A 21,395-nucleotide genomic window follows, 5' to 3' on the forward strand; every position below is an offset into this window, starting at 1 on the left:
ATCTTTCAAATGTGAGAAATGGACAAGAATTTCCTAGATAATTTCCTAACCGCGTGCCATTGTTTATTTGACTCTTCTTTGTTTTCACATTCATCCATCAAATCCAAGTACCTAACCACACTGCAGAAGATGAAGACCACAGTTTTCTCATTTTCACGCACACAACAACCGAAGATATTTGCAATCAATCTTTCTTGCTACAAACCAAATTAAAATGCCATCTTTGAATTTCCCTATCCTAGTTTTAAAAATTCGAGATGTTTGACGTTAAATCAAGACCTGATTTCAAACTTTAAAAAGTCGAAAAAGAGAAAAAGCCTAAAGTTAAAGTAAAGAGCCGTATATCTGACAAAATTACTAGCCGAAAACCTCCCTTCAAATTTAACACCTAATATCTATTTTATGTCTTTTGGACTACGACCTTTTAACAGTAATGACGGATTAAAAACATTAATTTATGAAAGAATGTTACAACTTGTTAGATATATTTGTAGTGCACATCATTCACAAATTACCAAATCTTTCCAAAATATCGCGTGTATGTTATATATGGTCAGATTATGTCTAGAATCATGATATCATATATCTACTATATATTAGTTTAGGTTCTTTATAAATGATTGCAATTACTTGTATAATGCATTCCACTAATTTACAGAAGGCCTTTAGTTTATTTGTCTCTCGCTAACATAACCCTTCAATCGAAACTCACCACCAACCACTTAGTCTCTGGCACGATCCACTACGAAAGACTTTGAACCCTAGAATCACGTTGTTGAGTTGACGTCAACTGCGACTCAACTCCACCATGGACAAAAACCTCACGTGCGGGGACGAGAAAACTCGTCCCAATCTTTTCCTTCATCAAACAAGTAATTGTTCTCCGAGTTGAACACTGGAAACCACGGACTTCACCTAGTCATGTGTTACTAGTCTTCTTTTGCTTCGTGCCACTATTTGGCCTTGCTCTATGCTCCAGAATATGACGTCAGCATCAAGGAACTACCAAATCATTAGTGCCATTCACACCTCCACATCATCACAACATCATCGCTATTAGAGCTGAAAATTTATGTTCATGTATCATAATTGGGTTTTGTAATCGTGTCAAGCAATTTTTCCAAACGCGGACCTATCAAAAAACTGGTTCAGGTTGGTTTGTGAGTCAACCGGTAGAACCACCCATTGAACCACCAAATCGATAAAGAAGGAAAATCTACAACGAAATTCATGATATATATTAAATATGCCAATTAGCACCAAAAAGATCGCTCATGTGTTTAGATGCATGGTGAGTGTAAATGATATGTAGGGAAGTTTCGTGAATGAAGTTGGTTATCTCTTGTTTAATTAACACTTAAAAAGAAACTAAGGGCAATCTTGCAAAAAAAAAAGGGGGGGGGGGGGGGGAGGCATTTACATTTCTTTCTATTTTCTTCACTTTTGGAAAAAAATAAAAATACGTCTGCTTAAGGGTAGTATGTCTCCTCTGTTTAAAATCATTTCCAACCACTTCCTCTCTAATTTAGATGGCCAAATAAGGGAAAAAATACCTAGGTTATTATTTCTACCCATTTCCCTTCACTTCCCTCAATCCAAATACATATTCCATGTGAATCGAATATATTACTTCATTGAAGACTGTTGACCCTGTAAACACTTTATTTTTTACCGAGGTTCGACTAGATTTTGATCGAAAGTCAACCTTGTTAAGATTATGATCAAAGGGTACAATTGGGTTGTGCATTGTAAGAGCTTTCCAATGACACCTAATTTGTCCAAATCGGGCGACCGGGTCGCTGGATGTATTGTCGCAAGGGATGCTTGATCCTTTGGATGTTCACTTGTTTGGTTTCCCCGATATTGTTCTTAAAGGAAATGAGATGCAACTACCGTTCAAAGTGTGCTTGAAGATATTGTTCAAAGTTTGTTTAATCTGATCTTGAAGGTAATAGAGCCTTCAATGGTTCTATTTGACATATATGATGACTGGCTGAAGAGTATATCATGATACACTTCTTTCTCTCGTTTCATTATAATTCTCGGTGTTCTTCATGTGAACAATGAATGCTGAAATGTTACTACTGTCTCATAAGATCAGTTGTCTCTATATCTCAGGATATCTAACAGTCTCTCATGGATGATTAGTGGATGAAGGTAGTGTTATCCTTTAAATTTCTTCGTTAGCTTGAAATTCTCCAATTTGATGATGCCACGCTCTACGTAATATATGTGGCAAATTTTGCCAGGTGAAATCTTTATTTTTATGTAAAATGTTATAATGATAACATATGACTATAGTTTGTACTGAAAACAATCTTTCACCCCTTTGTGTTAATGGCACTCATATTGTTTTCAGGATGTTATATGCTTGTAATTAATGAATGGTACTGTATGTTTTCTTATGGAATTTTTTCGTGCATTTTCTGTTGACCTTGCAATCTTTTGGCCGGTGAAAATAAAAAATCCTCTTTATTCTCTTCATAGGGATAAGGATGCCACAAGTGCCATAACTTTCGTACGGCACTTACTTGAGTGTCATAACTTTTTCTTTTTGATAACTTGAGTGCTATGATTTCTAAAAAATGTGCACTTGAGTGCCATAACTTTCAATCGATTACTTAAGTGCCATAATTTTTAAAGAACGTTCACCCAAGCGTCGAAAATTCGATATGGCATGGCACTTGTGTTGAAAGTTTTTTAAAAATTATGACACTCAAGTGATCGATTAAAAAGTTACATAAGACTTAAGTGAGCGCCGTATGAAAGTTATGGTATTCAAGTGATCAAAAAAAAGCTATGGCCCTTAACTAAGCGCTATGCGAAAGTTATGACACTTGTGGTGTCCTTTTTCTCTCTTTATGTGCTTGATGGTTTGCTTTTGTTTATTGCGTAGCAGAGCCCATGATTTTTAACCCCGTTTCAAAAGCTTAAGCTTTGGTGGTACTAAGAAGATAGGTGGGAATGAATTCGTTCCACTTTGGGCCATTGATGTCTCATCTCAGTCGATGGATGAAAGAAGAATCAAAGAGCCAATGTACCGTAGATATTCCATTTATCTTAATATTGCACTAGGATATACACTTGGAGAGCACCAAGGTGCCTTTGATTTGTGTGGTTTCCATCTCATAATTACAAGTTCGATCCTCAGAGAAAGCAGGGGAGAAGAAAATGGATCTTGGCTATGTTGATGTATATTCCAGGTAACAAGTGGCTTCCACGTATCAATTTCAACTCTCCTCCAACCCTTGATGAGACTAACGTTAGGATTACATGCATAGTATACTTGTGGGTTCACATTTATGGACAGTGGCTTGTATTGGCTGGCTCACCGTGTTCGATTTATAGAAAAAATATAATTATAAGACAATAACATTACCACGTATGCTATTAGATCCATATGAGCTATTTAGAGTCAATAGATAAATTGAAAAGCCTGACGTATACCGACTTAACGCAGCATTGTCGGACATACCGAGTCCCATGTAAAATACAAGTTTTAGTACAATTACTATATTGTGATTAATTTTCTCCATCACATCAATAATAAATTAATTTTATATAATGTTTTCAGGATAAATAATGGTCTCTCGTCTCACAATGCAGCTAAGCAAGCAAGATGATGGAAGACTTAGACTTGCTTTCAATCGCCGGAGTCTTCCTTGCATGTTCCCTTTTCCTTTGAGTAGGTTTTGCCAGCTTTTGCCATATCACTTTCTTTGCAACTAAGCAAGTGAGATGGTGGAAGACTTTTGACTTGCTTTCCCACGCCAGAGTCTCTTTCTTTCTATCGAGTAGGTTTTGTAGGCTTTGGCCTTTTCCCCTTCTTTGGTCGGAAGAAAAGAATAGGAAAATGCAAAGAAGCAAGCAAGAAAGTAGAAGACTTTGACTTGGGACTCGTGTGCTGTCTAGACAATTAACCAAACAGGATTAATTTAAACTTGATAATTCGCCGCCTCCTCTCATTACCTTCTTTTAAAATTTTAATTTAAAATTTGAGATAAGTGAGTTGCAATTTTAAGATTTGGAATAAAATATATCAAAAGATTAGATCATAATTACTAAAATAATTTGTATTGGGAACTTTGCAAATCAATCCATTTTGTAATTCGAAAACATACTGTTTGTGGCAATCTACATTCACTCCATTACAAAAATTGATTATCTAAGTCAAGCTGTTTTCAATGCAATGATCTAATTTTGAGTAGGATGCTAGATACATTTGATTCGATTTTATGTAATCTTTATTGATATGATCCACGATTTGTCGAATCTCACAAATATTCAAACTATTGTCAGCGTCTTTTATGTAGCTATCTTTATGTTTAAGGTGTGGTATCATATATCTTTCCATATTTCATGTGACAGATGATTAGGGACAAGGATAGCGATGTTGATTGGCAGTATGGTGGGGGAAGAGAGAGAGACAGAAATGATGTGGTAAAATAAAAGATATTTCATGTGACAATTGTATCACATGGTGTGATAAACCAATGCAAAGCATATATTTTTAATATTTCAGTGCCCATTAGAATGACCTAGACATTGCATGGGCAACATGGATTGATCGATTGCACCACATCCGTCATGTGATCGATGCATAATATTACTTTCACTTTGTATCCTAATTTCACTTTATATCCTCTATTTTTATGGCTATGAATCTCTGATTTAAAATATTGTATTAGATAAATGGGACATGGAAACTCCTGGGACGACAACACATTGATTGATCAATGAAATTTCTGGGAAACTTCTGGGATGACTTGCAAACCGTGGTCTACTTTTCGGCATATCCTTTGAATGTGACTAGTGGGCAAGAATTTCTTGAACAAGTTTGGAAACCGCGTCTGAGGAAGACTTTTCAATAAGGGTCCTTCCTCGGCTCTTAATGCAAGATGGAGGAAGACTTTGACTTGCTTTTCCCTCATCAGTCTTCTCTTTTCTCCCTCCTCTTTTCTTTTGAGTAGGTTTTGTGGGCGTTTGCCTTGTGAAGAAAAGGAAAGGAAAATGCAATGAAGCGAGCAAGATGTTAGAAGACTTTGGTTTGCTTTCCCGTGTTACACGCTGTGAAGTAGATTAGCTAACAACGATGATTTGGGACTTGTGTGCTCTCTAGAAAAATTAACCAATGAGGATTAATTTAAATTTGATAATTTATCGCCTCCTCTCATTACCTTCTTTTGAAATTTTAACTTTAAATTTAAGATAAGCGAGTTGCAATTTTAAGATTTGGAATAAAATATATAAAGCTGCTCACGGTTGAATCCTAATTAGTAAAATAGTTCGCTTTGAGAATTTTGCAAATCAATCCATTTTGTAAATCAAAAACGTACTGTTCGTGGCACTCTACATTCACTCCATTGCTAAATCTGATTATCTAGGCTATTTTATAGTTTAATTTCCAAAATCAAGTTGTTTTCACTGCAATCATCTTATTGTAAGCGGCATGCTAGATATATATGGTTTGACTATGTGTAATCTTCATTAATGTGATTAGCGATTTATCAAATCTCGCCTTGGAATATTGTCAGCGTCTTTTATATAGCTGTCTTTATGTTTAATGTATGGTATCATATTTCCACATTTGTTTGGGATGTAGATTTATATACAATAAGTGATCATTTGACAAGGTAGGGCATAGTCAAGCATTGAAAATTTGTCACATTATTTTATAACTAAGTAATGATGTAATGACTCTTTTCAATCTCTTATATTATTCTAACTACTTTTATTTGTAACACCGGCCACGTAATAGTTCGAAAAGTGAGGTTAAGATTATGATACATGTATAATTATTTTAATTTAAGTAAATAAATTAATTCCAAGTAAGGTTAAGATTCTGATATATATATATATATATATATATATATATATATAATAATTTTGATTTTCCAGATGAGTCTCTTCACTTAAAAGCTATTCAAGTGCTTTTCTTAATAGTAATGGTGTTTTTAAATGGAATTCGCATCTTCATATTTAATTTGGGAAATTCAGTGGCCAAACCGATGCAAAACAGACAAGATATACAAATTAACGAAAAGATCAAGGTGCATCAAGGAAGAAAAAAAGAGAGAAAGGTGTTGACTATATTGACTGAAATGATATTCGAAGTGCAGTGCCTTTGTTCCTACCCCCATGACTCCCAAAAGGCAGATTTTCCTGAGAGAAAGAAAGGATTTGATATCTGTGGTGTTTAGAAATTTGATAATCGTGTGTTCACATCCGTGGATCGTGATGTCAAGCAAGATGGTGGAAGACTTAGGCTTGCTTTCTTTCGCCTCATTCTATGAAGTAGATTAGCTAACAACCATGATATGGAAGTTGTGCACACTTTCCATATAATTGACCAATCAGGATCAATTTAAATGTGAGTATTCATAGCCTTCTCTCATTACTTTTACTTTTTAATTTGATGTAAAATTTAAGATAAGAGAATAGCAAATCTGAAATTTGGAATAACAGATATTAAAGGTGCGAATAATAACCATTCTATTCTCGGGAACAATTTTTGACCATAAATATTCCATGGATGAGTTTTTGAACAGAGAAACACGTTTAATAATGACATAAAATTTATGTTCCCAAAACAAAAATAAATTTGACAGGCCTTAAAATTTATGGGCAGCAGGCGAAGGGCGGTGGGTGGCCAATGGCCGGCGGGAGGCTACGGGCGGCAAGGGCATGCAATGAGATGAGTTTTTATTTCTGTATCTATTCCAATAATAGAAAAGCAGAAAATTTCTACTTCTCATTTTTATCCCAAACCTATTTCTAGGCTAAAAATTTATTCCGAAAATAGAAAAATAAAATTACGTTAACAAACAAATTTTTGTTCCAAGCCTATTTTCGGGAACAGAAAAATAGAAAAATAAAAAAACAGAATGGTTATCATGCGTGCTTAAGCTACTTGTGGTGACATCATGATTAAATAAAGTAGTTCATATTAAGAATTGTGCAAATCAACCCTTTTTGCAAATCAATAACGTAGTGTTCATGGCACTCTACATTTACTCTGTTACTAAATCTGATTATCTAGGCAGTTTCATAGCTTAATTTCTAAACTCAAGGTGGTTTCACTCCAATCATCTTATATTGAGTGGGATGCTAGATACATTTTGACTTGATTTTGTGTAATCTTGATTGATGTGTTTCACGATTTATCGAATCTCACAAATGCTAGGAATATTGTCAGCGTCTTTTTTATATTCGTTATTATATTTAAATTTGTGATTTCTTATATCTTCCCATATTTGATTAAAATCAAGATTTATAGGAAAGATCGTCATATTTGTTTGGGATCAAGATCTATAATTGTCTCTGGTTAACACAACTATAAATGATTATCCGAAAAGGTAGGGCATACTCAAGCAATCAAAATTGTCACATTATTTTTATAACTATGTAAAAATTCGAATGGCTATTTGCTATCTCTTATTTTATTTTTAACTTCTTTTATTGGTAACAACAGCGACATATTACTTCATAAATTAAGATTAAGATAATGTTACTCATATAATTATTTAAGTTTTAGTAATTAAACTAATTTTCAATGAGGTTAAGATTCTGATACGTATATAATAGTTTTTATTGTAGTAATTACATAAATTTCAATGACTGAAAAGTCTCTTCACTTAAAAGCTATTTATGTTTTTTTTTTTTTTACAGATTGGTGCTTTTAACTCTCATTTTAATATTTGTTTGGGAAATTCTGCGGCCAAATCCGATGCAAAATAGACATGATATACATAAACGAAATAAATTAATCAAAAAGACGGAGGTGCATTAAGGGAAAAAAAAGGTGTTGGCTATATTGACTCAAGTGGTATTGGAAGTCCAGTTCCTTTTACCCTACTTTCACTTTATGTCAGATCACATGGTGTGATAAATCAATGCAAAGTGAGTATTTTTAAGTTTTAACATTTCATCGTCCATTAGAATGACTCGCACATTGCATGGACCACATGGATTAACCGATTACACCACGTCAATCATGTGATCGGCACATAATAGAAATTTCCTTAGAAGAGGGATAGCTAGTTTAATCTTCTAGCTAAGGATTTTTATCTGAAGATGAACATTGTCGCAAATGTCAAGAAACTGAGAGTCGTATACAATATAGATACAAAGTTTGTTGGATTTTTCAAAATTTTCTCTTATATCTTGGTTCAAATAAAGAAAAGCTAAAAAATCACCTTCACTATGCATCCTAATTTCACTTTATATCCTCTTTATTTAAAACCATGACTCTCTGATTTAAAATTTGTTATTAAATGTATGGGACATCGAAATCCCTAGGTTGACAACCCATTGATTGATCAATGGAAACTTTTAGGAAACTTCTGGGATGACTCATAAACCTCGTCTAAGAAAGACTTTTCAATAAGGGTCCCTGAAACTGCCCTTTTGTCGCGGCCATTGCCTTATCGCTTTCTTAGCAATAAGCAAGGGAGACGGTGGAAGACTTTTGACTTCTTTGGCCGGAAGAAAAGAACAGGAAAATGCAACGAAGCAAGCAAAGATATTACAAGACTTTGGCTTGCTTTCCCGTGTTACGCGCTGTGCAGCAGATTAGCTAACAACGACGATTTGGGACTTAGTGTGCTTTCCAGACAAATTAACCAATCGGGATTAATTTAAATTTTGAGTGGGATGCTAGATATATTTGATTTGATTTTGTGCAATCTTTATTGATATGATCTGCGATTTATTGATACTCACTAGTATTTGGAATATTGTCAGCGTCTTTTATATAGTCGACTTTATGTTTAATGTGTGGTAACATATATCTTTCCATATTTGTTTGGGATCTAGATCTATATTCTATGAATGATCATTTGAAAAGGTAGGGCATCAAGCATTCAAAATTTTTCACATTATTTTGTAACTAAGTAATAATGTGAATAACTCTTTTCAATCTCTTATATTATTTTAACTGCTTTTATTGGTAACACCAGCCACGTAATACTTCTTAAAGTGAGATTAAGATTATGATACATATAAGATAATTTTAATTTAAGTAAATAAATTAATTTCAAGTAAGGTTAAGATGTTGACACATATATATAATATTTTGCTTTATTGATTACATTAATTCCATTGATAGATAAGTCTCTTCAGTTAAAAGCTATTCATGTGCTTTTCCTAATAGTAATGGTGTTTTTAACTAGAATTCGCATCTCAATATTTAATTTGGGAAATTCTGTGGCCAAACTGATGCAAAACAGATAAGATATACATGAACATTGAACACCAAACAAATCAATGAAAGGATGAAGATACATCAAGGAAGAAAAAAAGAACGGTATTTACTAAATTAAAGAGTTCGATGCAGATCGAGTTTAGGTTGCGCTGTCTGGCATCTAGATTTCTTAGAACATCTAAGAAAAATTGTGAAATATCCCATGTTGCGTGTCCAAAAAAAATAAATACAAAGTTCCGTACTGTGGCTGTTGTATTGTGAGTGATTTTATCCTTCACATCAAATTTAAATTAGGTCTATATAATATTTTCACGATAATGCTTTCTCTCGTTGTTGAGTGGTCCTCAATGATGGGGACATAGATCGTGCGACGTGGTTTGATTTGAAAGTAGGTATCCGGATCGAATGGCTGAGGATGATTGCATTAGGAGTGGAGGAATTAGAGTGGGCCATCCGGCGATTGAGGCACAGATCGAGGCATGCTTAGATGCTAACACGCGTAATAATTAAACGGGATGCTGTATTTATAGATTTTTTTGTTAGAATGAATGACGTGAATTAACTGATTACACCACGGTAACCATGTGATTGCTCTAGATGAAGAGAGTACGAGACGTCTTGCGAAATTGGAAGAACGCTTGTGCATGCTGCAAGGTTACCAACTCTAAGGCTGCGATAAGCTGTCACCTTTTACAAAAGTGAAGGTCCCTGGTTTTTACAAGGTAGTTTAGCATCTAGTAAGGATTTTTCTAAAGCTTAACATTGCCACAAATGTCAAAAACTCAGAGTCGTATTTGATGGGAATGCAAAGTCCGATTGGATTTTTAATATTTTTTCTAATAAAATTAAAATAAAGAAAAGCTCAAAAACCATATTCATTTTGAACCCCAATTTGACTTTATATCATCTATTTTCAAAGCTATGAATCTCCAATTTTAAATTTGTTATTAAACGCATGGGACATGAAAACTCCTAGGATGACAACCCATTGATTGACCAATGAAACCTTCTACGAAGTTTCTAGGATGACTCGTAAAACGCGTTTTATTTTTCGACACATCCTTTGAATGAGGCCTACGGACAAGACTTTTCTAAGCAATGTCCTACACCGCGTGCCACATTTTTTTTTTATTCAAACCTTCATTTTCACTTGTACAAAAACCAAAGATATTGACAATTAATTCTTCTTGCTATAAACCCAAATTCTCTTGCTATATAACAAATGGCACCACTATGATATCATGACATTTTAAAACCAAGTAGAGTTATATACTAAACATTTATTGATCATTTAGAGTTAAGATCTCGGAACCGCCTTATCAGCTAATTAAGTTCATCTTGTATGGTATTATGACAATACTCACTTCTATCTTGTTTGTCTATGTAAATTAAGAAAACCAAAATAGGAGCATAGCTAGGATTCGAAGATTGCACTGTCGACTCATGCCTGAACCAGTTAATACTTAGTAGGCCTTTCACATTGTTAGGTTCTAGGGTTTATATATAATACTAGTTGCGTTTTTATTGTTGAATGGAGGGGGTTGAAATCTCATGGGTTCCTTAATTAATAGTAGAATAGGTATCAGCTTGATTTAGAATAGGTTCCTTAATTAATTGTGCTTTTATCATCTCAGAGATGGATTTGTTTTCTGCCTATTTTTATTTCTAAAAATTTTCCCTCAACCGTAGATTCCTTAGCTTTGACACAGTCCACTTGTTAATTGACCAATTCAATTATTGAACCTACTCTCTCAAAGACCAAACTTTCTGATGATATATAGTTTCATCCCAAATGCCATATAATAAAAACAGTGAATCTCACCTTCTTCCTGTCGCCTTCTCTTTGTTTAGTCAAGTGGCGCTCAAACAGACTCGTCCCCATTCACCCACAAACCCGTCTCCAAATGTCAAAAATGCCCTCAGCACCAATTATCAATTTATCTACCACCATCCCATGCAACAGAAACAAAAGTCACTCATCCAACACAATGGCACTTTCGTAATAGTATTGCTAGACGAGACTTTTAACGACGACATCGAAGATCCTTCGCTCTCTCTCTCTTTCCTTTTCCTTTGTCTCCATTATAAGCTACGGCTCTTCTCTCTCTCTCTCTCTCTGCGCAGAGCTCTCATTCTTCAATTCTCACGCATTCACGTACTCCCTTCGCCTTTTCTACTCTCTCGCTCTTGGCTCCGCTCGAAACATGGCGGTTTCCGGCGAACACCGACCTCTCTGTGGCTCTCTTCCTCACGAGCTCACCCCCAAGACTCCCTTCCCCAGCCTCAAGCTCTACCTCCTCATCGGAATCCTCAGCCTCTCTGCGCTTTCCATCGCTCTCCTCATATACCTCTGCGTCCGCCTCAGCCGGACCTTGAAGACATGTAAAACACTAGTGAAAGAGACGAATTCGAGGGCATCTTCCGGACCTTCCTACGAGGTATTTCTAAGTTTTCGAGGACTAGACACCCGCCATGGATTCACCGATTTTCTTTACCGTGGCATGGTTGAGGCCGGGATCCTCGTCTTTAGGGACAATGAATCTCTCCATGTTGGTCAAAGAATTGGCGATGAACTTCTACAAGCAATCGAGAACTCCAAGATCTACATTCCCATATTCTCCGAGAATTATGCTTCGAGTCACTGGTGCCTCCGAGAACTTGGATACATGGTTGAGTGCACCTCCAAATCGAATGAGACTAAAGAGATTTTGCCCATTTTCTTGGATGTGGAGCCTGATGATGTCAAGCTCAAAACAAAATTATACAGCAAAGCTCTATCAAAGCACGAGAAAAAGTTTTGCACTGAAGTCGAGTCATGGAAAAAGGCTCTTATTGAGGTGGACGAGATAAAGGGATGGAACTGGAAGAAAGATGAAAGGTAAATGTCTCAAACTTTTCAACTGTCATCTGTAGATATCATTTTCCTCCCTAGTCAGTTTACTTGTCGTATTGTTGGTGAAAATATTCATCTGGTCGATCCTATATAGTGTAAATTGTGGTCGTGGCCATTGCTGCTACTTCTATCGACGACAGTGGCCGATATCTGCGCTATCGCAGCGATAGCTTCGGTTGATGGTGCTATTGCGGTGGTAGCACACCCTACTCATCCTGAGTCTGTTTCTCCTCTCACACGCAGTCTTTGACATAGTAGCCATGAACAGTAACAGATCTCCTAGCCGTTCCACCAAGCCACCGCCAGCCACCACAGCAACTCGACGGTTAGTCCCTGCCACTTCTTCGTTGCCAGCTAGCACCAAGCCGCCAGAAGCTGCGGCTCAGCCATCCGACCCCCACCATTTCTCCTTCTCACTCACGGTGATGAGTCGGATCTGGGCTCGGGACACCAGTTCTGACGTCACCAAGCCCAGATCCGGCCTCACCGACCTTGGGTGACGCCAAATCTGGTATTGCCCAAGGCCGGTTACGCCATCCCTGGCGGTCGCAAGGCCACGACCCACGTGATGTGGAGTATTGAGGCAAGGCCAAAATGAGCGGGTTGATGGGTCGTGATGGACAACGGCGCTAGAATGCCACGGTGATGGCCCAGGGAGGTGAGTGATGTCAATGGCGGTGTGGTAGTGGCAGGGGCCGACGGTGTGGTGACTAAAATTGGGGGAACGTAGATAGATTGGGAAAAATCCGGATTGTTTTGGCTTCTATATTTCTTTGCTTAATTTCTGCCAATTGTAAGGGCAATTTTGTCACTTAGGGAGTAGTTTTACAACATAAAATTTATTACTAACATAGTTGTTCTGTTGTGGCAGCCAAGTAGATTTGACACAATCTATAATTCAATTTGTGTCGAATAAGCTGAACGTCGGATTTAAAAAAAATGTGACTGAACATCTAGTTGGAGTTGATGATCGTGTAGAAGCTATAATCAAAATGTTGGATGTGGAATCTGATAGCGTACAATTCCTCGGAATCCACGGAATGGGCGGGATTGGCAAAACAACACTTGCCAAGATCATCTTCAACCGACTGTCTTCTCACTTCCGAGACTGCAATTTCCTTTCCGACATCGGAGAGTCATCACGACGTCATGGTCTGGTACATTTGCAAAAACGGTTACTATCCAAGTTCCTCGATTCTCATTCTAACCTCGACCAAATTCACGACATGGATGATGGGATCAACATGATTAAGAGAGTACTTTGCAATAAAAAAGTTCTCATTGTTCTTGACGACGTGGATGAGAAAGAGCAACTCAAAATATTAGCAGAAAAGGACAATTGGTTCGGTTCCGGTAGTAAGATTATCATAACTACTAGGGACCAAAGTGTCCTAATGATTGAGGGAGAAGCAACAGATGAAGGCCCTATAAAAAAGTTTGCAAATGTTTGGACTTACGAAGCACATGCAATGGAATTTGATCATGCTCTTAAGCTTTTTAGTAGGCATGCTTTTAGAAGAGACTCTCCACCATACCATTATGTCTCCCTTTCAAAAGCAATTGTCTCTACTTTGGGAAAGCTTCCATTGGCTCTTGAGATTACAGGTTCATCCCTTAGTGGTAAATCCGAAAAAATATGGGTAGACACATTGAAGAAGCTAGAAGAAGCTCCTCCCATGGGAGTCCAAAAAAAATTGATGGTATCTTATGAAAGGTTAGATCATGCACAAAAGCAAGTATTTCTGGATATAGCTTGTTTTTTTGTTGGTCGGGACAAAACATACCCACTGTACATGTGGGATGAATGTGGATATCACCCACACGATTCCCTTGAAGTCCTCTCTCTCATGTCCTTGATAAAAATCAAAGACAACAATACTTTCTGGATGCATGATCAAGTGCGGGACCTCGGAAGGGAGATTGTCCGTCAAGAGAATTTCAACAATCCCCGCAAGCGTAGCAGAGTGTGGAATCATGAGGAAGCCTTGAGCATTCTGCAGCTGAAAGAGGTACAATAAGGGAATAGCAATTTATTTTCCTATGAATTGTTGCATACTATTCTCGCAAAAGGAAAAATTAATCGCTATTAGCGCTTAAAGTTGTTTGCTTTTGACCTTCACATGTGGACTTCTTGGTGTTTCTATTGTCAGGGAAGTCGGAAAATAGAAGCACTGTCTATAGGATATCATGGAAATGAAGACGTTATTCTAAAGCATGATGAATTTGCTAATCTACGGAACCTGAGGTTCTTTCAGGGGGATAGGGTGTTATTTGTTGGAGACTTCAATAATCTTCTCTTCAATTTAAGATGGATTTCTTGGCAAAGTTGCCCTCCCAAGTTTGGGGCAACAAACTTTCATCCGGCTAATTTAGTCGTTCTTGACCTTTCATGGAGCCATATTTCAGAGGAATGGATTGGCTGGGACCAAATCAAAGTACGATATGAGTCCCGCTCCTTGCATAAGCATATCGTTTCTTTTGTCTAATTTTTTTCCCACAGGTTGTTTCTCAATATATATTGATCAAATTGTTTTGCAGGAGGCCAGAAAACTAAAAGTATTAAAACTCAGCTATTGCAACTCCTTACAGAGAACACCTGATTTATCTACGTGGGTATCTTTGGAGACATTAGTTCTTGAAGGCTGTTCCAACTTAATTGAAATTAACCCATCCATTGGTAAGTTAAAGATCCTAACTTCTTTGAACTTGGGGAGATGTGAGTCTCTTCGAGAGTTGCCTAAAGAAATAGGATGTCTACAAGCTTTGACAGAGATTGTCATGCCTCATGGGCTACGTGAACTTCCGGAGACGTTTGGTAATTTGCAGTCACTGTTGACCCTCGATGTATCAAATAGGCTGATCAACAAATTGCCATACTCGATTGGAGGGTTGGTGAAACTTACGCGGTTGGATTTATCTAGGTGTACATACATAGAAGAACTTCCAAATTCGGTTGGGAAATTACAATCATTAGTCGAGTTGGATTTGTCATCGACAAGTATTGGTCTCCTACCCGATTCAATCGGCAATCTAAAGCAACTGAAGGTACTAAGGATGAGAAGCATAAAAGAGATAACAAAATTGCCAAGTACGATTGGGCTGGTGGAGAAGCTCGAAGAGTTGGATGCTCACGGATGTCGCAACTTGACCGGCGAAATCCCTGAAGAAATTGGGAGACTGTCCCGTTTGAGGATCCTAGACTTGTTGGACACACGTATATCCGGATTACCCGCCACGGTGAGTCACCTCTCTAATCTCCAAATACTTAAGCTAGAAAAATGTCCCGAGCTGAAACAATTGCCGGAGCTTCCCCCAAGTTTGACTCGGCTGATATGGAGCCCTTTTTATTTCTGGTACCCTAGAATTGGTGCCCTATCTCAACAAGGAACACTTGTCACCGCTCTTCCCACTAGCATCGGTACCCTATCTCAGCTTAAATCACTATCATTGTCCTGCAAATACGTGCAATTCCTCCCCCGGCTCCCGTCTAGTTTAAGAGAGTTACAACTTCGAGATCTGGCGACCACACGATCACCGGATTTTTCCAATTTGCAAAACTTATCAATCTTGAAATTCTATCAATGTTCGCTAGAATTCTCGAGTATATTTGATGTGGAGTCGGAGGAACTCCGTGTGGAGCTCTGTAAGCTTAGAAAACTGGACTCACCGTCGCAGCCGGAAATGAAAAGATTGAGATTATTAAAGATGGTTGGTTGTGAGTTCCTTCCAGAAGTACTTGATCTGTCGCGCATGAAGAATCTATGCGAGGTAAGTCTGACATATTGCCTTTCATTAGTCGAGATTCGTGGCCTTGAAGAATTGGGATCCCTTGGCTCCCTATCAGTCGAATATTGCCCTTCCATGGAGAGGATGTCAGGCCTATCGAAATTGAAAGAGCTACGGAAGCTCGAGGTAATAAATTGTCGTAATCTAAAAAGAGTGCAAGGTCTAAATCACTTGGGGCCTTTAAAGACGCGGAGAATCTCTGGTAATGGAGAGTTTCGGGGGTGATACCTCAAACGCTGCCGCTGCGTCCGCCGTCATACAAAGAATTCCCATTGGCAGCTCCGATTCCTAGATCCGCTGCATTCTTCGACGGGTCGCCGCGGCCTCCACCCCTGCTTCCGCCTCCGCCATCATCGCCTCTAGGAGCACCTTGGCGGCTGCTGGTTGGAATATGGCAGCATCAAATTTCGCACCAGAACTTGCAACTGGTAATTCTAAAATTGCACACCAAATGCTTGCGCAATTGCCTCTTTCCCTGTTCGAATCTGGATATGAAGTTTTGTTACGGTGGTTTGATGGGTGAAGTTTCTGGTGTTGAGCTAAATGGGAAAACTGTGCGAATGGACATCTTAGTTTTGATTTGATTTGATTTGGTGTGCAGAGGGTGGTAAAAACCCGACGTTTCAAGAGAAGTTTGTGTTCACGCTCGTTGAAGGGCATAGGGAGTTGGATCTTGCGGTGTGGAACAGCAATATCCTCACTTTGGGCATGTACAGTCCGTTGAATCGATTCCTCTTTTCTTATGCATGTAGAATTATGTAAAAGGTTCAAAAGCAAAATACAAAAAAACAAAATGTCAGAAGATAGAGTACATAAGATGACCTTTGTGTAAGAACAGTGGTGTGGTTTCTCTAATTCACTCATTTGCAATAATAATGCTAGGTTCTATCTTTGCTTTCAAAATTACATGCTGACCGCCAAATTATTGTTGTTGTCTCGTCATCATCATCATTAGTAGGTTTGATTGCTTGACCAATTTGCTGGAAACTTGGGTGCTTCACGGGAGTGGCTGCATTTTCCATATCCATTTTAGTTAGTCATTTGTGTGTTAGGGCTTGGCATGTCATCTGCCAACTTTTATTGTTTTATTGTCTATGGATATACTATATTTTGTTTTCAGGTGAAATATGTGCTATTTGAGAATATTGGGAGTATTTATTCCTTTCAGAAGTAAAATTCTTGCACAATTTAGTTGTCCCAGTAGTGACCATTGCTGGTAAATACACTAGTTCTTCTAGCTAGATTCTAATATGGTCAATTTTGCATTGGACCAAGTAGCATACTTGTCTTGGTGTGAGAACAAGCCCTTGGTTTTTTGCTTTCTATTTTCAAGAATATAGTTAGGCACTTACTAATATTTGATCCGACAACTTTGAGATTAAAACATATTGATATGTCCAACCAATTCTGTAAGAATGACATGGACTATTTCCTGCAGTTGAAGTAATGGAGTCTTTACATATTCCCAAGGGTGTGAGACGGGTGTTGTTCAGAACCCTACATACTGCCAGGTAAACTTCTGTTCCTAAGCATCCTTTTGTGGGTCATGGTCAGCTGAACTAATGTGGGATTTCCAAATTGTTGGAAATCATGTTGCCCATGCATGTGCTATTGGAGCACTCATCTGAGTATTTCACTAAACTGTGGTATTAGTGAGTGTTATGATCAGAAGGACAAATTTGATTTGTGCTCTGTTTCATTCTCAGACGGCTTATGTACGAAAAAGAGTTCGACACGAGCCGTGTGGGATTCAGCAGAGATGGAGCAAAATGGTTGGTAGAGAACACAGAAATTAAACTTGGTAGGATTCGTCCCTCTATACTATTCTGATGCAATCTTACTGAGAAAGCTCTTTTTTTGTTCTTTTTTACTTTTTTGTTTGTGTGTGTTTGGTGGTTTGCTTCATTGTCATCTTATCTTCACCTTTTACCAAGACTCACTGATTTATAGTGTACTTCATGATGTTTCCTTCTCGTTACCCAGAAACCATGTTAGGATATATTTCTCTGTTAGGTAGCTACCTTTTCTATGACCACCAATTTTTGCTTGCAGCTTCACTTCAAGCAAATGTTATTTTTTCTTAGGCATGGCAACAAATGCATACTTTCATCTTATTTGATTTTCTCCTTGACGACACATGAGTCGCAGTATGGTGCTGTAATAACTGTCAACATGAACACATGATATTCGGTTGATCTCTAAAGACATGGTTGTGTAAGAAAACGTTCAAGCATATGTTGTTATCAGGCTTTTTGAGCACTATGCAGGTTCAATTTTCACTAAACCTACCTCTTGAGAAATAGTGCAACTTGATCATCTATTTTCTTTCTTCTTCTGCAACTTGTGGATTATTACATGTCTGAGATTGAGATGCAATCTTGCATGACACAGTCTGTGCTATTCAATGCATGAATTGATTACCTGTCTGTTACCTCATATGATTATTTGATTCCATCCCATCTTATCTTCCTCGAAAACTGGGTAAGAAATTGATTTGACGTATGACAAACTTGCCCATCAAGGTTAAGAATGACAATGTTTCATTGATGAATTGCCATCTTAGACCTAAACTAGTGTTGGTGATTTTGCCCGGATTTCACATCGTTGCATTCTCATATGAAGTCTAGGCTCAAGAAATTGACACTACGGTAAAGCGGCAAGAAATTATTCTTGTTGAGGGCTTGAAACTCGAAGATGTACCCATAGGAGTGTATACAGTCCATGTCTGCCTTTGAGATTGCTTGGTGCAAAAGGATCACGTATAAGATGCATCCTTATCAAATAACTTCTCCGAGTTCTGTTCTTTTTGAGGGAAATTAATTAGACAACTGTTTTATCTACGATCATCATTATCGTTGTCACATGAGATCAACTTATCCCTGATTGGTTACCATAGAGGTGCAATTGAAGATTCTTTTGTTGTTTTCGTGACTTTGCATGTGGTAATGCAAGGTGCTAACAATATTTCTTTTTTTGTTCCAGGGGAGTAGGAGTTATCAAAAGTGCCAAGTGAGAAAGGCATTGCACGCACGTTCTCCTCAGAATTCAAATTTACTTTGACGGGACACGTTTTGCAGAGAATGTGGAACTTTAGCGATCATTTGAATATGTAATATTACTATAGGCAAAGCAGAGGCTATGGCTATGTTTACATAGATAATGTTATGCTTTCAAAAGAAGACTTGTCTGGATTGTTTCTCATGTTTCTTCTTTTCTGTTAATAAAGAGCTACTGGGGATTGACTTCATTTGAGCACATACTTGACGAGTCCCACCGAAATTGGTTATAGTGACACATGAACAGAAGCCTTTGAGAATCTGTTTGGCTATTCGAGAGTAGTTCTCTCCGGTAGAATTGTACGTGACAAGGGCAAAAGAAAAATCGTTTTTTCAAGTCTTTCCTATATTTATTTGCAAATATTTTTGTACATGACATGCGTTTCTGGCGTGGTTTTAGATTGATTTGGCATTAGGATACGCTATTCTCTAGTGTTCTATTGGTTGAGGCCTCATGGGGGTTGAAGTTTGCTTATATCACTGCAGTTTGATTTTTTTTTTCCTTCTTTTATGGTCTGGTATCTTCTGCGTTCTTGTGGACTATTTGATTGAGCTAATAGGGGTCTACTCTGACTATGTCCAGGTTTGGCTTGGTCTTACTAGTCATTTCCTGATTCACATTACCCTTTTACTATAACGATACCCGAGGATAGTGTTGCTCAAAGTCTTATACTGGCTAACTTTTTCTGCACCATCAACAGGTAGCTTCTTTACATGTCCACTGTTGAAATAGTGCGCCAACCTAATTTTCTCTCTTCTTTAATACTTCACTAACCTCATCTTCTTGTTTTGTTCGGAAACCTTCGTACAATCACAGGAGCACTTGGCACCCGCTGGTTACGTGAAGATACAACCGTCAGTATGTTTCCGTGTCAAGAGAGAAAATATTTAGATAGGATGACTTTTTGTTTATATCTTCTTGATGGTCCAAATTTTGTGCTTCTTACTCTGTTATCCAGTCAAAATTTTTTATAACCATTCAAAAATTGGCATGGCCGACAATACTCTTTGTATAACATAGGAGCAATGCATATTTTCATTGATTCCCTGTTTTTAGTTTCATATGTTTGATGTTATTTCTCAATGCAAAATCTCATTTCACTCGCTATTGTGTCACAAAGTAAATGTTCTTTCAATTAAGCAATGTGTGAATTGCCTTTTGTTTCTGCAGGACCTTGCTAACTGTCTAAAAGGCTGCAAGTTTCTCCCAAAAGTAAACAATGATCTTGCGGATGACAGAAACTCAACCTACAAGGAAAGATTTGCTAGCTTGCAGAACCTAGTCCTTATTATGGTTAGTTTTGTATATGTTGTTGATTTTGGATCCTTGTCTTTCGCAGCTTCGTGATGCTAACTCTTTTTATTTCCCTCTAGTTTGAGCAAGACACTGTGTTGATACCAAAGGAAACATCCTAGTTCGTATACTATCTAGATGGAACTTTTGATACTGTTTTGCCTACCCAGGAGGTAATTGCTGCATTACCTTGAAATGCAGTTATCGGTGTCTTTATCAGTGCCATTGAATCATGGTAATTTTTGGGTGATACTGATGGTCGTTGAAAAGCAGTGGTAAAGTATTTATGGTGGATGAGGGTGGAATCTCCTTGTGGTTCAAAAAGCATGCATTTTGAAAGGTTCCATTCTTTTGAGATTATTTCCTGTCCTCAAACCGATTCCATAATTAAGAATTTGCTGGAGGACTTGCACGCACATAAATATGTGAAAAATCAAGGGTGTAGAATATATAAAATCTCTGGTAACATTGATATTGACTTGGAATCAACTTGTTTTATTGCACTTTGTGCAGTCAACCAAGAAATGTAACAAAGAACAAGCTGAAACATTTTCTAAGCCCTAGATATGAATGATTAACCATGTTGAAAGTAATACTGAGGATTGTGAAAGCATTATCTTTACCGAGCTCTTACTCTACAATCTTAGGGTGTAGGAGGTGTATATTCATGACATGGTCTGGAATTACTTTTGGTAGTGATTTATGATTTTCATTTCATCATTGAGCATTAACTATTGACAAGTCGATAATCGAAGGAAAATTGCATTTACATGAGAAAAATGGACAAAAGAGAATGGGCGAACGAACATATTGTGATATTGTGTTGTCGCTATGGTGTAAGCTCGTCATAACATGCTTTTACCCTTACTCTGCTACAATTTGCATCCTTTTACCATTAGGACTAGATTGGATTGAAAAAAAAAATAGAAATGTATGCATTTCCTGCAGATCGAGCTTTACACCAAGGATTGGATTGGATTGAAGACCTTGGATGAAGCTGGGAAAGTCAAATTTATCAATGTCTCTAGGAACCATCTCCGGATCTCTCTCGCTGACGTGCAAAAATATATAGTACCTTACTTGGTGGATGATGCAGCTTTAGCAAAGAAAATGGCAACAAGAATGGCTTCTAGTAGTTGGATCCCATGGATTCAGGGTTTGTAT

General features: G+C 37.6%; 1 protein-coding gene across 1 annotated transcript; it reads left to right on the top strand.

Annotated features, from left to right (window-relative positions):
- Positions 1–11,287: 11,287 nt before the first annotated feature.
- LOC115666653 (disease resistance protein RPV1-like) lies at positions 11,288–20,591 on the top strand. Its single transcript, XM_056309319.1, has 11 exons — positions 11,288–12,080; positions 12,364–12,420; positions 12,967–14,104; positions 14,246–14,530; positions 14,634–15,863; positions 17,320–17,392; positions 17,588–17,682; positions 18,864–18,990; positions 19,521–19,796; positions 20,109–20,231; positions 20,322–20,591. The coding sequence occupies exons 1-6, from the start codon at positions 11,407–11,409 to the stop codon at positions 17,326–17,328; spliced, it is 3,393 nt and encodes a 1,130-aa protein (XP_056165294.1). The 5' UTR covers positions 11,288–11,406; the 3' UTR covers positions 17,329–17,392; positions 17,588–17,682; positions 18,864–18,990; positions 19,521–19,796; positions 20,109–20,231; positions 20,322–20,591.
- The last annotated feature ends 804 nt before the right edge of the window (positions 20,592–21,395 follow it).

This window comes from Syzygium oleosum, unplaced genomic scaffold (assembly GCF_021117445.2).
Source record: "Syzygium oleosum isolate NSW1041296 unplaced genomic scaffold, Sole_v2.1 Sole_v2.03, whole genome shotgun sequence".
Lineage (NCBI taxonomy): Eukaryota > Viridiplantae > Streptophyta > Magnoliopsida > Myrtales > Myrtaceae > Syzygium > Syzygium oleosum.

Coding starts and splice junctions, on each gene's coding strand:
- LOC115666653 (XM_056309319.1), top strand. CDS start 11,407: ATGGCGGTTTCCGGCGAACACCGACCTCTCTGTGGCTCTCTTCCTCAC. Junction 12,421..12,966: donor GCCACCACAGCAACTCGACG/GTTAGTCCCTGC, acceptor CTGTTGTGGCAG/CCAAGTAGATTTGACACAAT. Junction 14,531..14,633: donor TTGGCTGGGACCAAATCAAA/GTACGATATGAG, acceptor ATTGTTTTGCAG/GAGGCCAGAAAACTAAAAGT.